The 21,921-nt window shown below is 44.0% G+C and overlaps 1 protein-coding gene across 4 annotated transcripts in view; it reads right to left on the reverse strand.

Moving 5' to 3' along the window:
- The window catches only part of BEST3 (bestrophin 3), a 45,730-nt gene that overhangs the window by 6,227 nt on the left and 17,582 nt on the right, over window positions 1–21,921 (reverse strand). For 2 of the 4 annotated variants that reach the window (XM_053256581.1, XM_053256584.1), the window contains 2 exons: window positions 20,164–20,241; window positions 13,967–14,119 (listed from right to left, as the gene is read on the reverse strand). In XM_053256581.1, coding sequence (XP_053112556.1) covers window positions 13,967–14,119; window positions 20,164–20,241 — 231 coding nt within the window. The remainder of the gene's footprint in view (window positions 1–13,966; window positions 14,120–20,163; window positions 20,242–21,921) is intronic. The other 2 variants (XM_053256582.1, XM_053256583.1) reach the window with 2 other exon arrangements.

The following is a 21,921-nucleotide window of genomic DNA, read 5'->3' on the forward strand; positions in this document are numbered from 1 at the left end:
ATCTGTGGAAGTGACCAGTTTACTGCTTCTGCTAATTTGCCACTTGTGGCGACCACCTAATTACATCTCATTAGCAGGGCAGTCCTGGTTAGACATGACTGAATTGTCTCATTGATTTCAATGGTGCTTGGTCATGACTATCGAGTCTGAATGCTGCCCAAAGCTTCTAAACCAGGCTTCCCCAAACTGCGGCCCTCCAGATGTTGCTGAACTACAACTTCCAGCATACCCAGCCACATAAAACTGTGTCTAGGGATGCTGGGAGTTGTAGTTCAGCAACATCTGGAGGGCCGCAGCTTGGGGATGCCTGTTCTAAACTGTTGATATTGAATGATGAAGCAAATTTTTTAATTTCTCTTGCATCATTTTAAGGTATAAATTCTGATGCTCAATAAAGTCTTCAATACATATATTAATTTTTCACATTATGAAAAGTTGCTCGCTGCTTTCATCTTTTAAAAGCTATTTATGATGCAGAACAGATGTCTCCAATCTGTGAAGACAGCAGAAAGCTGAAATATAGCCTATATTTATCCCAGGTTTTTACGCAGAAGCAACAACATTTTCCTGAGAATTCTAGGCCCTTGTCCCTCCAGATTATACCTTCTGAGGAAGTTTTAATTCCATCCACGTCTCATCATCATCAGTTTGAAACTGATCTATCTATGTAACTAGCTGAGAGGGAGAGTAAAACAGACTAATGGGAGGCATAGACCTTTCGATACCACCATCATATATACTATATAGTATATCAGCAAGTATACTTGAACATTTTCTGGTTTGTCCTTGCAAAACAATTGTTTACACTAAATTGTATCATACAGATTGTTTCTTCTCAGTTGTTTGGGCGGAAAAAATATAGAGTAATTAAGGGGAAAGTTCATTTTAACTGTAGCAATGCTGCACAACCAAGATTATTTCCAACTTCTCCCTAGATCTATATCAACTTCTCATTAATAGCCTCAGTAACTTCAGGCAAGGAAACTGGGTAATCTTAACACTTATCTTCCACCAGTACTTTAGGTGATACAATCCCTGCTATACATTTATTATATGTATTATTCTGAGCTGTACAAAAACAATCCTTCTACAGAATAGAATAATTAGAATAATACTCCACAAACTAAGCAGCAGTTTCACAAATAGTTCTGCATACCTCCAAATTTCTCAAGAACATAAGAATAGCCCAGTGGTCCCTCTAATTTTTTTCATTTCTGTGCAGAGTGCATTTTGTTCTGGGTGGCAGTATCAAGGGAGTGTGTGCAAACCTGCATTCAGAGTGGGGCCTTCTGATTCAACCTGAGCGGGATCTAAAATTAAATGAGCAGACATCCAAAAACTTGTGAGCGCACGCACATGTGCACACCTTAGAAGGAACAGTGGAATAGCGCTGCTGGATCAGTCCCAAGGCCCATCTAGTCCAGCATCCTGTTTCACACAGTGGCCCACCAGACACCTCTGAAGCCCACAGGCAAGAGGTAAGGGCATGCCCTCTCTCTTGCTGTTGCTCCCCTACAACTGGTATTTGGAGGCATCTTGCCTCTGAGGCTGGAGGTGGTCTATAGCCACCTGACTAGTAGCCATTGATAAACCTCTCCTCCGTGAATTTGTCTAAGCCCCTTTTAAAGCCGTCCAAGCTAGTGGCTGTCGTCACTTCCCCTGGCAGAGTATTCCATATATTAATTACACACTGTGTAGAAAAGTACTTTTGTTGGTCCTAAAATTCCTGGCCTTCAGTTTCAGACGACCCCTGGTTTTAATGTTGGGAGAGAGGGAGAAAAATTTGTATCTTACCACTCACTCTACTCCATGCATAATGTTATACACTTCAATCATGTCTCCCCATAGTCGCCTCTTTTCCAAACGAAAAAGCCCCAGATGCTGTAGCCTTGCCTCATAAGGAAGGTGCTCCAGGCCCCTGATCATCTTAGTTGCCCTCTTCTGCACCTTTTCCAGGTCTACAATATTCTCCTTAAGATATGGTTACCAGAATTGCACACAATATTCTAAATGCGGCCGCACCATGATTTGTACAAGGACATTATAATATTAGCATTTTTATTTTCAGTTCCCTTCCTAATGATCCCTAGCATCATGGAATTGGTCTTTTTCACAGCTGCCGCTCACTGAGTTGACACTTTCAATGAGCTGTCTACCACAACCCCAAGATCCCATTCCTGGTCAGTCACTGACACTTCAGAGCCCATCAGTGTATATGTGAAGTTGGAGTTTTTTGCCCCAATATGCATCACTTTACACTTGCTTACATTGAACCACATTTGCCATTTTGTTGCCCACTCCCTCAGTTTGGAGAGATACTTTTGGAGATCTTCACAATCCGTTGTGGATTTCACTACCCTAAATAGTTTAGTGTCATCTGCAAATTTGGCCACTTCGCTGCTTACTCCAACTTCTAGAGCATTTATGAACAAGTTAAAGAGCACTGGTCCCAGTACAGATCCTTGGGGGACCCCATTTCTTAATTCCCTCCATTGTGAAAACTGTCCATTTATACCTACCTTCTATTTCCTGTCCTTCAGCCAGTTTCCAATCCACACATGAACCTGCCCCTTTAGAAGGCTAAGTTTATTCAAGAACCTTTGGTGGGGAACTTTATCAAAAGCTTTTTGGAAGTCTACATATACTACGTCAACCAGATCACTTTTATCCACATGCCTCTTGACACTCTCAAAGAACTCCAAAAGGTTAGTGAGACAAGACTTGCCCTTGCGGAAACTATTCTGGTTCTCCTTCAGCAAGGCTTGCTCTTCTATATGTTTAATCTTTTTGTCCTTAAGAATACTTTCCATCAATTTACCTGGCACAGAAGTTAAGCTAGCCAGCCTGTCATTACCTGGATCCACCCGGATCCCTTTTTGGAAATTGGGGTTGCATTAGTTACTTTCCAGTCCTCCGGTACAGAGCCTGGTTGTAGGGGCAAGTTACATATTTTTGCTAGGAGATCAGCAATTTCACATTTCAGTTTCTTCAGAACTTTTGGGTGGATAATACCATCTGGCCCTAGTGATTTGTAATTTTTTTAGTTTTTCAGGACAGTTTAGAACATCCTATCTCATTACCTCAAATTGGCCCAGTTCTTCACCCTCCAAGCCTGAGAAGCAAAGTTCTGTCGTGAATCTGTTAGCTCGGCTAACCCAACAGGATTTTACAACCCCCTTCAGCACTCCCCCTGAGAGTAACCAGAAAGCAGCAGCAAAACCAAATGAAGGAAAATAAAAGGCTCACAAAGCAATTAGTCAATGGATTAAGTCCCCTGAACTGAAACTAGGTACCCCCCTCTAACACTAACTGAGTAACAAGTGGAAGGAAAAGACAAAATGAGGAATGAAACAAGCGAAGAACACAGAACAAGGAATTAAGGGAACAATGCAGGAAAGTACAGACAAGGCAAACTGGGACACAGAAATGGTTGAAATTCAAGAGCACACTATCTACAGCCAACAAAGTTGCAAACAGCATCAGAGCAAAGAGAGATTGTTGAATATATATGGCTCAAGAGAACCAGCAGCCAATCAGGCTTCCCTGAGTCAGCACTTTGGCTTTCTTTCTTGGGATCTCCCACACCTGTGTGACTCCCACTGAGCCTGCCTCTTAAGACATCGTCTCAAGACAGGTGAAATCCCAGGCTCTTCCCCACCAGAGATCATGTCTGGCAGCTGTTGTGAATCCTCAGCTCCAGAGTCTGGTTTCTCTGCCAAATCCTATGGCTGTGCCTATAAGCTCTCACTAGCTGGTAAGTCATCCTGCTCTGACTCTTCTGAGTGAGAAGTCTGAGCCATGACAAGTTCTGGAGTGGAATATGGTCAGTGTCCTTTGCCATGAAGGCAGATGCAAAGAACTCATTCAGTTTCTTGGTAAATGCTTATCCTCCTTAATAATCCCTTTCATGCTTACATCATCTAGGGGTCCAAAAGATGAAATGATATTTTAATACACATTTTAATAAGTGCAGCTGTTGCTTTTAAAGCTGTGTTCCCACCCTCAAAACCCTCAAAACCCCCTCAAAACACCCTCAAAAGAATTGCTGTTTTGAATAATCTATAGTTCTTCCTTCCTGAGATGTACATGTCAGGTGGTACAACAATATGATAAATAATTTCTGCCTTGCATGTTGATGTCTAAAACGAAAATGCAGAATGTTAACTATAACCAGATCTGATAAGGTTTTAGGCAAAGTTTTCTTTGAGGTCTTCCTGTTTTCTAACACTGGGTTGTATCCAAAGAAAGTTAGTTATTAGACAATTGAGAAATGACTAACTCAAGGCCCATTCATTTCAGTGGGACTTGGTAATGATGAACTTTCTTTGGAGCTCACTGTAGTAGTGTTGGAAACACATGAAAACTTTATGATGGAAGTTAGATACAGAAGTAGAAATTGTTCAGTGTGCCACATAGTGAGCATCATATTGAGTAGAGAAACAGACCTGGGTTTCCCACAAGCCCAACCTGGCATGATACCCATTTAAGAATTATGATTCCATGTAAAATGATTTATTGCGTTATTTATTACAAAAATTAATAGCCTGCTCTTCAGTCAAAAGAATTTCAAAGTGATTTAGTAATATCACACGAAAATCTGTAGTGATGTTATTGTAATTATCAATTATTTTTAGAAAAACAACAAAGTTAAAAACTATCAGCAGCAACACAGCAAGATCAGCATTAAACACCAAAAGGTGACCCAAGATGGCAACACAATAGCAGCCTGTCTTAAACGCTTAAGATTGATGCCCCTTCTGTGGAACTTTGGGGGTCTGTTTTAATTATTTTATCTTGAACCAGAGGTGCTCTTACCCCTGGACTTCCGGGCTGAAGTCCAGGGCCTCCACAGCTCCTGCCCCCCCAAATCCTCTTTAATCTGTCCCGGGTGCTGTGGCTGCCTGGCTGAGTATGATGATGCTTAATTTGCCGGGAAGGGGGTGGGGCTCCAAATTTACTTAGGTGCACCTCTGACTGGAACTGTTTTATTTTGTCCTGTGGATTGGCAAAAATCAAACTGCTGGGTGGTGAGCCAGAGCCAACAGCTTTGGCTCGGCGATGCCCTCCAAACCTTCAGAATTGCACGTTGAAACATCTTTAAAAGTACAAATGGGGTCACTAAAAAGCACAGATCTAAAAACTTGTAAAAGCAAAAAGACCTGGCAAAATAAAAATGTTTTCATCAGATGCCGAAAACACATCAGAGGGCACTGGGTGAGCTGCCCTGGGGTGAAGGTTCTGTAGCCATTTATGCAACTGAAAATACGCGAAGCCTGGCACTATCCCCATCTTCCATCCAAGAACACAGAACATAAGAAGATGCTGTCTACCGACAGCTTCAGATCATCGGTCCATCTAGCTCAGTATTGTCTACAATGACTGGCAGGAGGCTTTACAGACAGGGCCACTCCAGATTGGAGTATGCCAGTCCACATATTAGCTAGATTTACCCAATGTTCCTGCGGGCTATCAGGGACCAGGACAGACAGGACTTTGTTTTCCCCCGAATGGAGGCTGCACATTCTGGCTTAGCCCAAAGTATATCTGGCTTTAAAAAACCCTCTAGTTTCAGAGGCTTTTTGGGGGAAAGCTCAGGGCTTCTGTTATGCCCCACAGTTTCTCTGTGATGTGTGGGGTGGTCATGCCACTAAATGGGTGTTTTTCAAAACTCAATGAAGGGGAGTTTGACAGCTGTTTGGGGTATGGTCTGCTCTTTGCAATTGCAAGCGCTGGAGGGTGGGGAGGTGTTGTTGCAGAATGGTGATACTCTGTGGAGGGAATCCTGAAGGGGAGGGGGAGGAAGAAATTCCCGAGTTAAACACAAACTGCAAAATGTGTGTCTTCCTATGTTTTGCATAGGCTTTAGATATGCAGAATGGATGCAGCCTGAGCCCTTTTTGTCTGAGTAGTTCCATTAGGTGTGTGTGTGTGGTGAAACATGAGGTGCGAAGGCAGTCACTCACAAAGGCAAGGGTTAAGCGTCCTGCTGTTTGATCCAGCTGCTTGGCAATTCGTCATGCCGTCCTTCCGCTCTTAGCTGTCAAACTAACAACAACAACAACAACACACTCTTGCCTCGCCTTCTGTGGTGTGATTTGTGATTGGTTGGAGGAAAAACCCAGAGCAAGTAGGTGGGAACAGACAGGAAAAAGATCTGCTAGGGAGTGCAGGGAGGAGCCGATGGCTATGTGAACTGTCAATTTAATCCCCTAAATTAAACATCTTGTGAATCTGCTGCTAAGCAGATTTGCTCTTCAGATACCCCATGATATGAAGCCATGTGTGAATAACTCCCAGGCAAGAGGCGCTCCTAGCTCTATCTGGAGATGCCAGGCAGTGAAACTGGGATTTTCTGCATGCAAAGCAGATGCTCTACCACTGAACTCCAGCCCCGTCCAAAGGCAGGCCAACACAGAGAAGGGTCTTTGAGGATGACCGTAACATATGGTTACGTAACTGTTAAACCCACAGAAGCAGGGCAAGACTCATTTTACCAACTGGCTAGACAAAGACTTGTGAACAAGCAAGCAGAGAGCAGGACATCCTAAAATGAATGTGAAAGACAGATGTAAGAGTGACTTCAGGGGGAAACATTGTACTGACTTAATGAATGGCTGACCTGCCGTTGGCATGTGGCACATGATATCATACTCTGCAAAGGAATGCCATACAGAACAATTAAGTGCTATTTTAGGATTCCTGGATTTGACAACTAAATGGATTATGGATTAATCCAGGACAATACAGGGGAGGATTAGGAGCACCTCATGTGAGGGAACCATTGTCCTATATATAACCAGTGTGGTTGGCAGCCAGTGAATGACTTTAAATAACCTGTTATTTCAATGACTGTGCTTACAAACGAATAGATGCATTTTAATAATTAAAAATCCTTTCTACAACAAAAGGGGGATTAAAAATTCTTCAAAGAAAATATTCTTGCATGCAACAATGCTGTTGTACCATGCGGGCAGCCGTGCAGTGATCCTAAGATCTTGAAAGCGGAGAGCAGTTTAGCATACTTTCTTTGATAGACAACTCAGCTTAGGGTGTCTTCATCCTACTGTTTCCATCATGACAAGGCCTCATATGTAGACACTAGTGAACTGCAGTTTGTCAAAGCAAATACTGCGTATGTGCTGCTGTGGCGGGGTGGTGGTGAACAGGGAGATCTGAAGAGTGACTGCTTTTAAAGAATATGGATCTTTTAGGCTTTTTAAATGGAGTTGCCCTGGCCCATGAATTTTATTGCACTGGAGTGTTACATTTCAAGGGACTGCATTTTGTGATTTTAATGTTGTACACTGCTATGGGGACTTTTCAAATAGAAAAGGGACAGCATATGCAAATAATTACTACTGTTAGTGGCTGACATCCAGACTAATGCTGTACTAGTGGCATGAACAAAGATGCACACATTTATTTGTTTGTTTGTTTATTTTATTTATGTACCACCCCAAACTTACATCTCTGCATGGTCTACAACAATTCTTTTATGTAGCAGTGGGAGAGTAAATGGCCTTATCCACCCCCAGCACAGTACCTCCAGTGACTGTTGTTGGTGTCTATCTTATGAGGACAGGGATCCATCTTATTTATTTATTATTTCTCTGTGTAAACTGCCCTGAGCCATTTTTGAAAGGGTGGTATAGAAATTGAATAAATAACAACAACAACATAAAACAAACAGAAATTAAAAAAATTAAAATTAAATCAAAAATTCAAAATTCAAAACCACAAGTCTAGTTAAAAATACTTGGATGAATAAATGTGTCTTTAGAGAGTTTTAAGAGATGGGGAGGCTCTTATTTCAGCAGAGAGCGCAGCAGCGGAGAAGGCCTGTCCACATGCAAGGAAGTTGTGTGACTGAGAGGCTGCTCAAAGTTACTCAATCTTGTTCAATCTCGGTCTGCTTGTGCAAGTGTTGCACTTGCACAAGGATCGCATATAGCAGAATTTCTTAACCGATCCCACAGATGTTGTTGGACTACAACTCTCATCATCCTCAGCCACAAAGGCCATATCTGGGGATGATGGGAGTTGTAGTCCAACAACATCTAGGGGCCCAAGGTTAAGAAACCCTGGCATATAGCACTGCATCATTCCCTGAAAAATATATGGACTGAATTTCACAGCAGGAAGTGCATCACAGGCTGAGCAAGCATGTCCCGTTGCACCGGTGTGAGACTAGCCTGGTGCACAAGTTTCAGACAGAGCAGAACTAGCTAGTGTTTACACTACTGCTAGTATTACTACTACTGCTATTCTGAGTGACAAGATAAGATGCTAGAAACTCGAGTAAGTATCATGGCTCAATTATTCTTTTAAAATAATTCAAGTATTTGATTTTATTACATTTTAAATATAAATGACGTCTCTTGAGGGCAAGTCTTAACTTTGCTTAAAATGTCTAACCTAATGAAATTAGAGTACCCGTCTCTGAATATTTTTAAGGAGGACCTTAAAACATACCTGTTTAGTCAGGCTTTTAGTTTATCATTTTAAAGCTTTGGTTTTAGAGTTTTTATTGTATTTTAAATGGTTTTAGTTATGTTAATGCTTTAATGATTTTATATTGTGAACCACCCAGGCACCTTTTTGTATGGGGAGGTATATAAATGTACTAAATAAATAGATAAACAAAATAACCTGTCCTATACCTAGGGTGTAGGATGTGCAAGAGTTATAATAAAGATAACATATATTATTTGATGGAACGGGGGAGATTGAAGATACGGCTCATGATCACTTATATTGCCAGCTTTACAGAGATAGCAGATCTAAGTTTATTTCCCCAGAACTTGCTTTGTATCCAGACCTTGATGATCATTCTTATTTAACCCTTCTTTTAGCTGAGCAGAATGAAGCCAGATTATACAAGGTTGCCAGATTTTGTTATATTGCCGGCAGGATTTGACTGGAAGTTATTAATAATACATAGTTTGCAGAAGGGTATGCATAATACTGAGAATGAGTATTTGCGCTATATCCGATTGTAACATTGTCTTGGGGCTAATGGACTCAGTAGTTGTGCTATAATTAGCTGCTTCTATTAATGTTAATGCTATCTTATTATGAATTTTTATCTTACTCTATTACTTTGTTTGTTTTAAATTTCTTCTATTTGTCCTTTTATTTTTTCTTTGGTCAATGACCATAATAAAATTAATTTGACTTTTATTATATGAAAAAATCAGACTGGAATATATCATTTGACACAACTTTTGAACAGGCAAGCAGTTCTGGCCATCAGATGAATCTTGGCACCTCTGCAGACTGTTCAGACTGCCCAACAGCCCTCCCATGAGTGCTGGTTCAGAGGAATGATGATGCTTCCACATGACTGCCTCCAGCACCCATATGAGGGCTGTTGGCCAGTCTCCAGCATGCTTACGATCATTGCCAATCCAGCCTTGTGATCCTCACTAAACTTAACAAGCCAACCAGGCCATTGTTCCTGACAATGACCAGCTTATTTAAAACAAAACAAAACAAAACAGTGTTAATGCAAACTGGTTCTTTCTGTAGTAATCGAACAGAAACAGTTTATGATTTGATCAATGTATTTCCCCTTTTAATTAAGTCCAGATTCACCAGAGAGAAAAGAATCAATACGGTATTTAAAGTGGGTTTCCGACTTAATTATAACCTTGATGAGGATCTGAAAAATTGGTCAGTTAAAAATCAATACTAATTAGAAAGCATTCAATGGGCTGCACAACTTTTATTTGTAATTAGCTACTTCATATGACAGCAGAGGTACAGTCAATTTTCACTCTGAATAATAGTTCTATACATCTAGTAGCTTCCTTGTATTTTCACTAGATATAGAATGGATTTGGTTGACATTGAATTAAAATAAATAGCAAAAATAAGTAGTTAGGGCAGTACATAATTCATTTAGACTTTGCATTGTGATATTTTTCTTATGAGACACAAAGCAGCTAAAATGATATGACCAATTCAACGTATTCTTGGTGGCCTCCAGTTATGGAGGCTCCTCATGTCAATGGGCTGGCACAAACAGTGAAAGGTTAAAAAGTGTGTTTTGGGCTCCATATGACTTTCAGTGGCCTCTGTATGGGGACTAACATGTGAAATGGCCTTAGCTTAGGCTGGTGTGGGAATCTGCAAGCTTTGAATTTCGCAGAACTTATTCACTGGCAGAACAGAAAGGGAAAACACACACACACACATACGTTCAGTTGGATTACAAGAGACAAAGAAGCAGTAATGATAATAGACAGCTATATATAAAACTGAGCAAATCTGCATTGCTGATAACAAGCTGTTTGCAAAGCAGGGTTATAAGTGGCTGAACACATTTACAGTGCTGATAATGGACAGGACAACATACAAAATACTTGGAATGCGCAAGTTACATTTCCTACTAGCAACCAGAGGTGCTCTAACCCCCAAACCTTGGAGACCCGGCCTGTGGCCTCCAAGGTCTGGGGGGGACCTCCAAAGGAGTAGGGGAGCCTCCTGCCACCACCCCGTGCCCGCCCTGCCACTGCCCTGCCACGCTGAACTGCCAAAAGTTAGCTTACTTTAGCTGCCAATTTGCATGGAAGGGGTGGGTGGGTGGGTGGTGAGCTGAGCTGAGCTGAGAAGGCCTCCCCCTGCCCCACAGTGGCAGTGGCTGGAGTGGGCGCTGGGTTTGCCTCTCTGACCCAATGGTCCTTGCAAACTGTGAGGCGCTCCAGCATGCCTGTGAAGAAAGGAACACCTCACAGTTTGCAAGGACCACTGGGCCAGACAGGCAGGCCTAGTGGCTGCTCTGCCCATTGCCGCCATGGGGCAGCCAGAGGCCTGTTCGGCTCACTCCTGTCCCCTGGCTGCACACATTGGTGGCTAAAGTAAGGTAACTTTTGGCAATTCGCGGTGGGGCAGGGACGGGTGCGGGGTGGCGGAGGAGACCTCCACCCAAATGCAGGGGGGTCTCACGGTGGGGGGCAGTCTGGGCACCATTTTTGACAACGTGTGTCACTGCTATCAACAGGTACTGTATAATGTACTGGAAGCAGAGGTGCACCTAGGTAATTTTGGAGCCTGGACCTAAAGGCCTTTGGAGGCCCCCTCCCCTGCAAATTAAGCATAATCATTCTCGGCCAGGTGACCACATCACCTGGGACAGACTAAAGAGGATTTGGCCCCCACCTGGGGCTGTGGAAGCCCTTGACTTCAGCCCCAAAGTCCAGGGGTAAGAGCCCCTCCGACTGGAAGCTGAATCACCAATCCAAACTGTGGAGCAGAAATAATAAACAGTATCACCGGCAGAGAGAGAACACCAGACGAGAAGATTCCTCTTTTTGAGGGTGATATACAATAAATACAGTCATCCCTCATCAACTGTAGGTTTCCCAGTCGTGGTTTTGAGTATCCATGACTGGGAAATTGTGGCAGGTCTCACCAACTGTGACCTGAATATCCACAGATTCGTGAGATTTTTTGGCAATTTGGGGTTTCCCCCCATGATTTTCAGGGGTCGAGGTGATTTTTGTGGGTCAGGGGTGATTTCTGGTGGTCAGGGGTGATTTTCAGGGATGTTTTCTATTTTTTACTGTCCTTTACTATATTTTGCATTCCTTTCATGACCACAATTCCCCTAACCCCCTGTTTGCCACTGATTTCAATGGCTCGCCAACCTTGAATTAGCCAAACACGAGGTTTTGCTGGAATGGAACCCTTGCAGTTGGCGAGGTATGACAGTATCTAGTTCTCCCATACTTACTTCAGAAATATGAGCAGAACAGACACTACTTCCAGCATGGACAGTGACCATTTTGCTAGAAAATTTTGCGGGCAAATTGATGGATTAAGGAAAACTTTTAATGTTTCTGAAGAAGGGTTTTCCTAAACAAGAAAGAGCCCTGCCCTTGCAGTAAGATAAAGTCCACATTATATTTAAGCCAGCAAAGCATCCAGCCCCAGACAATTTGGGTGAGTCTCTGGGAAATACTTCCCTAGAGAATAGATAAAAATGAACCACTAATTCTTGGTGCCTGCAAAACAAATAGGTGGCACTTTATATAGTTATGAACAACCTGAACAGAAACCATTGGGTGAGCTGGAAAACAGTAATGGACTCTTTAAGCAAACTGCTCTACAGCCCTCCTGGTCAAATTGATGTACAAAGTTGGTTTTGGCTACCTAATTACTCCATGTATAAGATATTAGTACTTACCTTTGAGTACCCTGTAATTCTGTCTATGCTCCACCGAATGCATGATTATTTGGCTTGTTTTCAGATCTTTTCCACTAGAGTTTTAAAGACAATTCCTGTCTCCCTCTATGCCAAAAACGGGTTACGTCCAGTTCAGAGACCAGAAAGAGTAATCCCTGTAACCTTGAGGATCAGGCGGCCAAAACATAAGAGTTGCACTGGCCCATTGCCAAAGAAAACACCAACTTGCAGACTTCAGATAAAACAATACCTCAGACTCTTGCCTAAAAGAACTGAATAAAGATAACTATTCTCATATAGATTATCTGGAAAATCTACATGAGATCATAGCAGCCTTTATTTAAAAAAAGTCACTGATAACGGCACAGGGAGCAGCAAAGCTGTTGACAAAACATGCTGAATTTGTGTACGTCTGAATATGTGAAACTGCTGTTTCACAGCAAAAGTGATATGGGGTTTCCCCTCACCAAACTCCAATTTGAACCTTTGGTTTGTAGTGAGTTTCACTGCTCCAACCTAAGGCAAGAGCGTTGCGTCCAAACACAGACGCAACCCTAACTGGGGTTTTGTGCTGTTTCTGAAACCGAAATCATAGAGAGGGTGTCCCAGACCCACTCCAGAATGCACCCGCTCCATGCCTGCTGCACTTCTCACTGGCCGCCTCTCTGAGCACTTGTCCTGCCCCCTGTCTCTGCACTCCTCAAGTCGTTGCCCAGCAAAAGGGATGCTGCCATGTCCCCTCCTAAGCTTCTAAGCCTGTCAAAGGGAAAAGTCACATTGGGGGATGCCCACTTTCCACTTTCCACTCTTATTCCCCACTCTGGCAATCAGAAGACACTAATATGGACACACAGGAGCCTGTGCAGGGGGATATGCATACAGATACATTAGCACCAGCATCACAAGATTTGCCGTCAGGCCTTCATTCCTCCATGACAGCCAAGCTAATAGAGTTTAAGGACTGTGCTCAGGAAGTATCACAGGCAGCATCTTGGATGGGAAATATACGGTCACCCCTTGATATAAAAAGGAGTATAAAAGGAGTGAGGAGATGCAAGTGGCCCTGAGAACCACTGACTCTCTTTTAGATCACTTGATCACCATAAAGGTACCTGGCTTAAGCCCCAGGAAACTGGGATTCTTGCAAGGGAAGCTGTGACCTTAGACTTCCCCTTAGCCCCAGTAGAACTTGGGCAACTTAATACATCCTATTCTATCAAAAACAAGCTTCTCTGGAGCTGGAACTTTCATCAAGGAGCAATAAAGCCACCAGCTTAGGGACTGTTGCCCCCCACACCCGCCAGGAGGCTCTGCAGTAGCGATTCATAAGCAAGAAGCAAGTTAACAGCACTTTTGCTGCAACTATTACAGAGAGCCTCACCTTATCAAGTTGGGTGTGATCCAGAAATACTAACACTGTCATTGCAAATTCCACATGTTTGGATTTTGCAATATCCATTACCAGTAGCATAAGTTCAGCCTCACTTGGTGAGTGCAGAGGTGTACACAGTAAGCATCTCATAGCCAGAAGTTTTTACTATCAATTTAAGCAATTTGGAGAAGCGATGTTACTGAATAATGGTTAACTCTCTCATTGAAGGTCAATGTTTCGACATAAGCACTAAACTCCTCTTGACCCAGCACCATAGACCATGTAAAATGATACAGTAGATGGTAGTCTTAACAAAGGGCCCTTTTCTTCCATTCATTTGGAGGAATGTTAGCAACTGACGCTCTACAAGAACAGTCAAAGCACAATAAACCGCAAAGGCAATTTACCTTTAGCCATCCTGCATAGAAGAAAAACTGTAACAATGTGAAGACTGGAATGTAAAGATCTAAATCATGACCTGGATAGCTTTGTTCAGGGTCCAAAAACTGGCGTCCTATCAGGCATGTGAAGAAGAATGTGTAGACAGCAAGTGTGACAACCTAAAATGAATTAAATCCCACATTAAAAATACTATTATTAATATAACAATAAATTCATTATTAGTCAGCGCACCTTGTGCCCAAAGACCTGAATATTCTTAACATTTTTTAAAGCACACACAATGATTTTGCAAAACACTGTGCAAACTGTGCAAATTCAAGGCCAGCTCCAGATTTCAAGGGCCCTTGGCAAACTGTCCTCCACAGGTCACGAGGGTGGGCCCTGAAAGAATCACTCTGCCACTACATCATGAAGGCTGTGGGCACAGAGGGGGTCTCAGGGATTGGCAATGGGTCCTCCTGAGGGTCCAGGGCCCAGGGCCCTCAACAGCTGCTCAGCAGTGTTGATCCCTAATGGTGGCCCTGTGATTAACAGCGGCCGCATTCACACATAATGTCAATCTGGAGTTGAATGGGGCAGAGTAATTTGTGTACATCTGAATGTGTGAAACCGTGGTTTCACAGCAAAAGTGATCGTTGGTTTCCCTCAGCAAACTCCAATTTGAACCTTTGGTTTGTAGAGAGTTTCACTACTCCGACTTAAGGCGGCAGCATTGCACCCAGTTTTGTGCTGTTTCTGGAACTGAAATCATAGAGAGGATGTCCCAGACCCGCTCAGGTCATGCTCCATGCCTATGGTGCGGCCACACCTGGAGTACTGTGTACAATTCTGGTCACCACATCTAAAAAAGGACATTGTATAACTGGAAAAGGTGCAGAAGAGGGCAACCAAGATGATCAGGGGCCTAGAATACCTTTCTTATGAGGCAAGGCTACAACACCTGGGGCTATTTAGTTTAGAAAAAAGACGACTGTGGGGAGAGATGATAGAGGTCTATAAAATCATGAATGAAGTGGAGAAAGTGGATAGAATTAAATTCTTCTCCCTCTCACATAACACTAGAACCAGGGGTCATCCCATGAAATTGATTGCCAGGAAATCTAGGATCAACAAACAGAAGTATTTTTTCACACAACACATAAGCAACTTGTGGAATTCTCTGCCACAAGATGTGGTGACAGCCAACAACCTGGATGGCTTGAAGAGGAGTTTGAATAACTTCATGGAGGAGAGGTCTACCATCAATGGCTACTAGTCAGAGGGCTATAGGCCACCTCCAGCCTCAAAGGCAGGATGCCTCTGAGTACCAGTTGCAGGGGAGTAACAGCAGGAGGGAGGGCATGCCTTCAACTCCTGCCTGTGGCTTCCAGTGGCATCTGGTGGGCCACCGTGTGAAACAGGATGCTGGACTAGTTGGGCATTGGGCCTCTTCCAGCAGGGCTGCTCTTATATTCTTATGCCTGCTGCACTTCTCACTGGCTGCCTCTCTGATCACTTGTCCTGTCCCTTGTCTCTGCACTCCTCAAGCCGTTGCCCAGCCAAAGGGATGCTGCCTTGTCCCATCCCAAGCTTCGAAGCCTGTCAAAGGGAAAAGTCACACTGGGGGATGCCCACTTTCCATTGTGTCTCTTATTCCCCACTCTAGCAATCAGAAGATAAATGGGACAGGATGGCAAGACAGGCACTATGTGTTTTGGTCTCCAAAAATGAATCAATAAAGAGGTATGTTCACAAGCACATAGAGTTGCGGTGGCCCTATAAACCAGGCAACCTGATTAGATCACTGCAAAGGTATCATATGGCAGAGCAGCAATACCCAGGGTTGGGTTTAAAAGGCAGCCTCACCCAGGAATTATTGAATAGCTCTGCTCTATTTTCTGTACAATAAAGTTGGGGAAAGAGGGTCCAACCCCTTCCCCTTGAATAAAAGCATGAGGTCTCTGTCTTATTCATGAGAAGAACCACCCAGCAGGAGCAGTATTGCCTCCAGTCACACAAGAGATTCCTCCTATGTGATGAAGACAGATACTGCTCCGGAGTAGACCGCTCTCTCATGAGAATGAAAGGCCATGGAGAGACCCATGCACTACTCATAAGAAGAACCACCCTGGGGTACACAGGGATAGGGTTGAATTGTTAGAATGTGTAACGATGCTCCTTCTCTCAAGGATCACTCTCTCATGAGAGTGAAAGATCATGGAGACACTCATGCAGGCCGGACTGCTGCTGCTGCCTTGTTCGACACAAGCAGGCCATGGGGATGGCTACCCCAGCAACACCTTTCCCTGTCCTGGCGAATGCCACAGAGAAGCGCTCCAAGCAGGCCCTCTGCCAGCCTAGTCATCCATTGGCACATGGCCATGTTTGTTTTTGCCCAGTATGGCCAACCTACTTTCCTGGGGTTGCTGATAATTGGGGCTTCCCTCACCCATGGTGATTCTCCATAGTGGCTGATTTGAATACGCTGCAATGCTGGTCCAAACCCAGGAAATTTGAATGTGAGTAAAGAGCTATCCCTGGTCCCACTGTTTCCCTAGTCTGCCCAGCCGGGACTGCCCGGACACATGGAGCGCCACTACTGGTTGCCTGGAGAGGAGGGAGTCACGATTTACAAGTTCTATTATTTATCAGACAGAATAGGGGTCCCACACAAGTGGGGCCCCCTTGATCTGGGTTGCCTGGCTCATGAGAGCACAGTCCGAAGGAGGCTCAAAGCTCACTGAGCCTTTGGTCCTCCCCAGTGGACTGGCCCTTCCATGAGGAGAGGGCCTCTCATGGGAGGAGAGCTGGTCTTGTGGTAGCATGCACGAATTGTCCTCTTTGATAAGCAGAGTCTTAGTTTGCATTTGAATGGGAGACGTGTGAGCACTGTAAGATATTCCCCTCAGGGGATGGGGCCACTTTGGGAAGAGCATCTGAATGCTTGCATGCAGAAGGCTCCAAGTTCCTTCCCTGGCATCTCCAAGATAGGGCTGAGAGAGACTTCTGCATGTAACCTTGGTGAAGCTGCTGCCAGTCTGTGTAGACAATACTGAGCTAGATGGACCAATTATCTTGCTCGGTACAAGGCAACTTCCTGTGTTCCTATGAGAGGGCTAATCCTTGGTCAGCAAGCCACACAAGGGCAGGGGTGTGCATGGGTGTGCCTGGACTGCTTTGCCCAGGTCTGCCATCGCAAGAGCATACTTGCGATGGCAAACCTGAGTCTCACTGAGCCATTTTTGGAAGAGTGGTATAGAAATTGAATAAATACTACTGCTACTACTACTAATAATAATAATAATAATACTTTGTCACAGTGGACCAGACCCCAGGATCCTTTGCCCTTGCTCATATACATATTCCCTCCTAGGAATGACATCATGATCTCTTCCCAGAGTTACAGAAAAAAATAGTGCCCCTCTCCATCCCACCATTGCCAGTAATTGTGTTTGTGCAAGACTGTTTTGTTGCACAGGGCTTTTATGAGGGCAACGGTGCAATTGCTATCAGGAGATTTAAATGCCCTTTCCCTGCCAAGAATGGGCAGTCCATTCTGAAAAGACACAATCATGCTTGGCATGTCCCTTTGAAGATCGTGATTAATGGAGGCCACCCTGTAGATGTTCTGATGCCTTACCTAGTCTGGCGATGTGAGCGCTATGAAGTTTGCTGGGATGTGGCCTCAGTGGATCAGGAAGAGGGAGTGGCTCCCCTGCCCTGAAACCAGAGGTTGCTGGGCTAGGGTTGGATGAACGTCTGTGGTGCAATTCATGGTTACAAAAATTAACCTCAGATTCATCTATCCGCAGTTTGCCATTACGTGCAAATGCCACCAATGTACAGGGGAATCCCATTATCCATGGGGCTTCCATTCCATGGGGTGGGGTGGGGTGCAGATAGTGAAACCACAGATATTGGGGCATTAGGGTAATTGGAATTGGGGGGTTAGGTTTCTGAGGCAGCGGGGAGGGCAAAAACAGTGCAAAAGGGCTGCTGAAAATGGTGCAAAGGGGCTGCCAAAAATGGAAAGAGAAATGGACTGAAATTGGGGATATTTGTTGGAAGTTAAAGGACTTTGCGCTGTCTCTTTGTCTCAGACAGTGGAGGACAGACTAGTAAGTCAGAGGGCTAGAGGGTCAAGACATTTGTCATCACTTCTCCACTGCTCTGATGCTATCCCTTTGAAATGTAGATTGCTACTCTTAGGGATTCAACTTCCTTCCTCTCTCTCTTCCCTACCTGCCTTTCTACCTTGCAACATGGCAAGCCTCTCTCCCTGCACCATGTGTGCAGAGAAGATGCAGAATCCATCTGCATCCAGCTAGATAGATAGATTAGAAATCCTAACTCCTCACTTTCCTATCTAGAATGGAGTTCCTTAATAAATGCCTTTTATATTGATTTGAAACTATGAACTGGCTCCAAGTTACTTTACTCTCAGCACACACGCATTGCCTAACTAAACTACCGCTGTGTTGTGCCTCTGTGCACTCTGCTATAATGAGAAAGGGATTCTCTCACCACAGAGAATTTCCAACAATATTGGGGGTGGGGGAGTGCCCTACCATGCTCTGTGTGTCCCCAGCTGTCCAGCAATGCCCCCAAAAGGTTTTTCCCCCGTGAAGAATTGTGTTTCTCTCTCTCTCTTTTCCCAAAAAGGAGCCACAAAATGACTCCTGTCCTCATCCCCAACCCCTAGAGTCTTAACCCTTTAAATGTGAAATTTTTTCATGCATACAGAGGTTGGGTGGCAATTACTCAACTGCGGAGTCGCGAAACCATGGATACTGAGTCTGCGATTAACGAGGTGTTCCTGTATCTTAAAACATACCCCAAGCATACCACAGTGGGTTTCCATCAAGATGAGCTAGGGGAAAAAGCAGTTTCTGGACAGATATTAAGCAACCCAAGGGACTTAGAAGGTATACAAACATCCTTTAATCAGAAATTCTCATCTTTCAGAATTAATCTTGGTATGAATACATCAAAATCTATCCATCTATCCATCCTACTTTTCACACCAGAGCCAGATATGGCTGTGGAGAGTCAGCAATAAATTGGATGAAAACTAATAAACTGAAGCTCAATCCAGACAAGAAAGAGGTACTGTTGGTGAATAGTCTTATCAGTCCAGCATAGTGGTACTGACTCTATTCTAGATTTGTACTCCCCTTAAAAAAAAACACAGGTTTGCAGTTTGGGGGTGCTGCTTGATCCAGCTTTGCTATTGGATGCTTAGGTGGCATAAGTAGCATGCAGTTCCTTTTTCTAGCTTTGGCTGGTATGCCAGTTTTACCTATACTGGAGAGAGATGATTTAGCCACGGTTATCCATGTTCTTGTGATATAATATAATATAATATAATATAATATAATATAATATAATATAATATAATATATGTATACCCTGCCCCTCCAGTGCACTACTGCTCAGGGCATCTCACAACAATAAGATAGACACAGATACAATAAAATTAATAAAGTTAACTATTTTTTTAAAAAAAGTCAGATTAAAAACCACAATTATTAGGTTCAAATTAAAAATGAAAATTATAAAAAGCTAAAGAAGCTAAAGAACCTACCCTTGATGCCCTTGAAGAATGTCCAGAAATTAGAGGTGATTGAAAGTGTAACAGGCTGTTGATGAAAACTGGACATCACAATTACATCATGCCAGTGATCCCTCCTGCCCCAACTTTTTATTTGATATTTTTCAACATAATAGATTAGAAAAAAAATAGACTACAGTTTTTAAAATCGACGTAGCCCAATTCAAGATACTGGCTGACATCCAGACTAATGCTGCACTAGTGCAACGAACAAAGATGCATACACAAAAGAAGGTCACGTAGCTGCGTGGCTGCTCAAATTGTGCAATCTCTTGTGGTCTTGGTCCATTTGGAAACCTAATGGTGCAGTTGGGAAATGTCTGACTAACAAGCAGAAGGTTGCTGGTTCGAATCCCCGCTGGTACTATATCAGGCAGCAGCAATATAGGAAGATACTGAAAGGCATAATCTCATACTGCGCAGGAGGAGGCAACAGTAAACCCCTCCTGTATTCTACCAAAGACAACCACAGGGCTCTGTGGGCACCAGGAGTCGAAATCGACTTGACAGCACACTTTACCTTTTACCTTGGCCTATTTGCATTTAAACTTCTCAGCAACACAAGATTTATTGGGCTGTGGGAATGATGAAACTTCACACTTCAGTCAGTACCTGTGTGTACACTAGTGGAATTCCGACCCAGTCATAACCAAATAGCAGGCTGCACCATGATCGATACTTATTCATCTCCTAAATTGAAAAAAATAATGAATATATAGGATGGGTTATCCAAAATAAAACCCTCAGGATGCACCTGTTTTCTCAGGCTTTTAACTGAAATTAATTTTGAACTGTTTTAATTTGTTTTTATCTTATGATATTGTTTGACTTTTTACTAGTGGGCATCTGTGCCTCTAGTGCCTGAGGCATCTGTGCCTCATCTGTGCCCACAGAGCATCTGTGCCTCTAGTTCAGCCAAGTTGGTGCCACCCCCACACGCCAGCATGCCTGGCTTTCTGTCTGGTCGGCCAGCCGACCATTCCCCGCCCTTCTCGCCCCCCCTTTCTTGTGGGCTGGCTGGCCGGCCCACTTCCTCTACCTCCCGCCTCCTCCTCCCACCTCCTCCTCCTCCTTTCCTGCCTCCTCCTCCCGCCTCCTCCTCCTGGTGGACAGGCCAGGGCCCGCCGCTGCCTCCTCCTTCCGGCAGCCAGGCCAGGCTGGACCTCCGCCGACCAGCAGCCGGGCCAGGGCCCGCTGCTGCTGCTGCCTTGTCCTCACCCCGGCAGCCAGGCAGGCCAGGGCCAGGCCAGGACCAGGCGGCAGTCTCGCCGCCACTGCCTGCTGCCTTCTCCTCCCAGTGGCCAGGCCAGGCTGGTTAGCCACGGCCTCCTCCGGCCTACCGGCAGCCAGACCAGGGCCCGCCGCCACCGCCTCCTTCTCATTCTGGCGGCCGAGCTGGGCCCGCCTCCTCCTCCTCACTCTGGTGGCTGGGCCAGGCCCGCCGCCGCCACCACCATTATTTCTTTCTGACAGCGGTGGCAGCTCCCTCAGGAACTCTCGCAAGTGGTGCTGCCACTCTTGCGAGAGGCTGCCAAGCATCTCCACGCATCCAAGATGGACCATCTTGGAGAATTAATTATATAGATTATCTGACATTTTAATTGTTTTTACTCTGTTTTATATTTGTTGTGTTTTAAATTCTGTACACTGCACATATCAGGAGGTATAAAATGATAGATAAATAAATAAATAAAATAATGATATCTTTATTGCTGTCTGTTTTGTTCTGGTAGCAGGGTAGTGTTCAAGCTTGGCAGGTAGATGTGTCATGTCCTCTGGCTCCCATTAGCTTAGTTGCTCTGATGTCAAAAATTGGCAGAGCAAGCAAGGACTAGGCAGCTGAATTCTAAGAGAGGCATCGGAGGTCTTTGAGTTGGAACCGGAGAGTCAGATAACCTTTAATTAACTATACTGTATAAACACTGCCTTTGTTCCACAGGCTTTAAAATTACACCCTGACTTATACCATTGTCGCAGACAGAGAGAGGACACTTGTCACTTATAGTGCTTGATGGCCAGCAATATAGCACTGTCCTTCCTGAACATGTGTTAATGTTTTATAAATGTATACTGCATGTAATCAATCTTTGCCCAGTATTTTGAAATTAATTTTTTAGAAATGATTTACACTCCTTTCTCAAATTATTCTGTCAATGCAAGCCTTACTACTTCTACCTTAGAACATGTGAGGTAGCTACATGTCTCCTTATTCACCATGTGTACACTGAAAAAACTCCATCTTCAGGGCCATGATTGGCCTTGGATGCATCTAGTGGGTGGGGGGGAGGCATAGTAGCCTCACTATAATGCATTGTGTCTGTTTCACACTGGGACCTCCAGATGCCAGACTCCAACGTCTTGCCTCCTGCA

This window comes from Hemicordylus capensis, chromosome 5 (genome assembly GCF_027244095.1).
Source record: "Hemicordylus capensis ecotype Gifberg chromosome 5, rHemCap1.1.pri, whole genome shotgun sequence".
Taxonomy (NCBI): Eukaryota; Metazoa; Chordata; class Lepidosauria; order Squamata; family Cordylidae; genus Hemicordylus; species Hemicordylus capensis.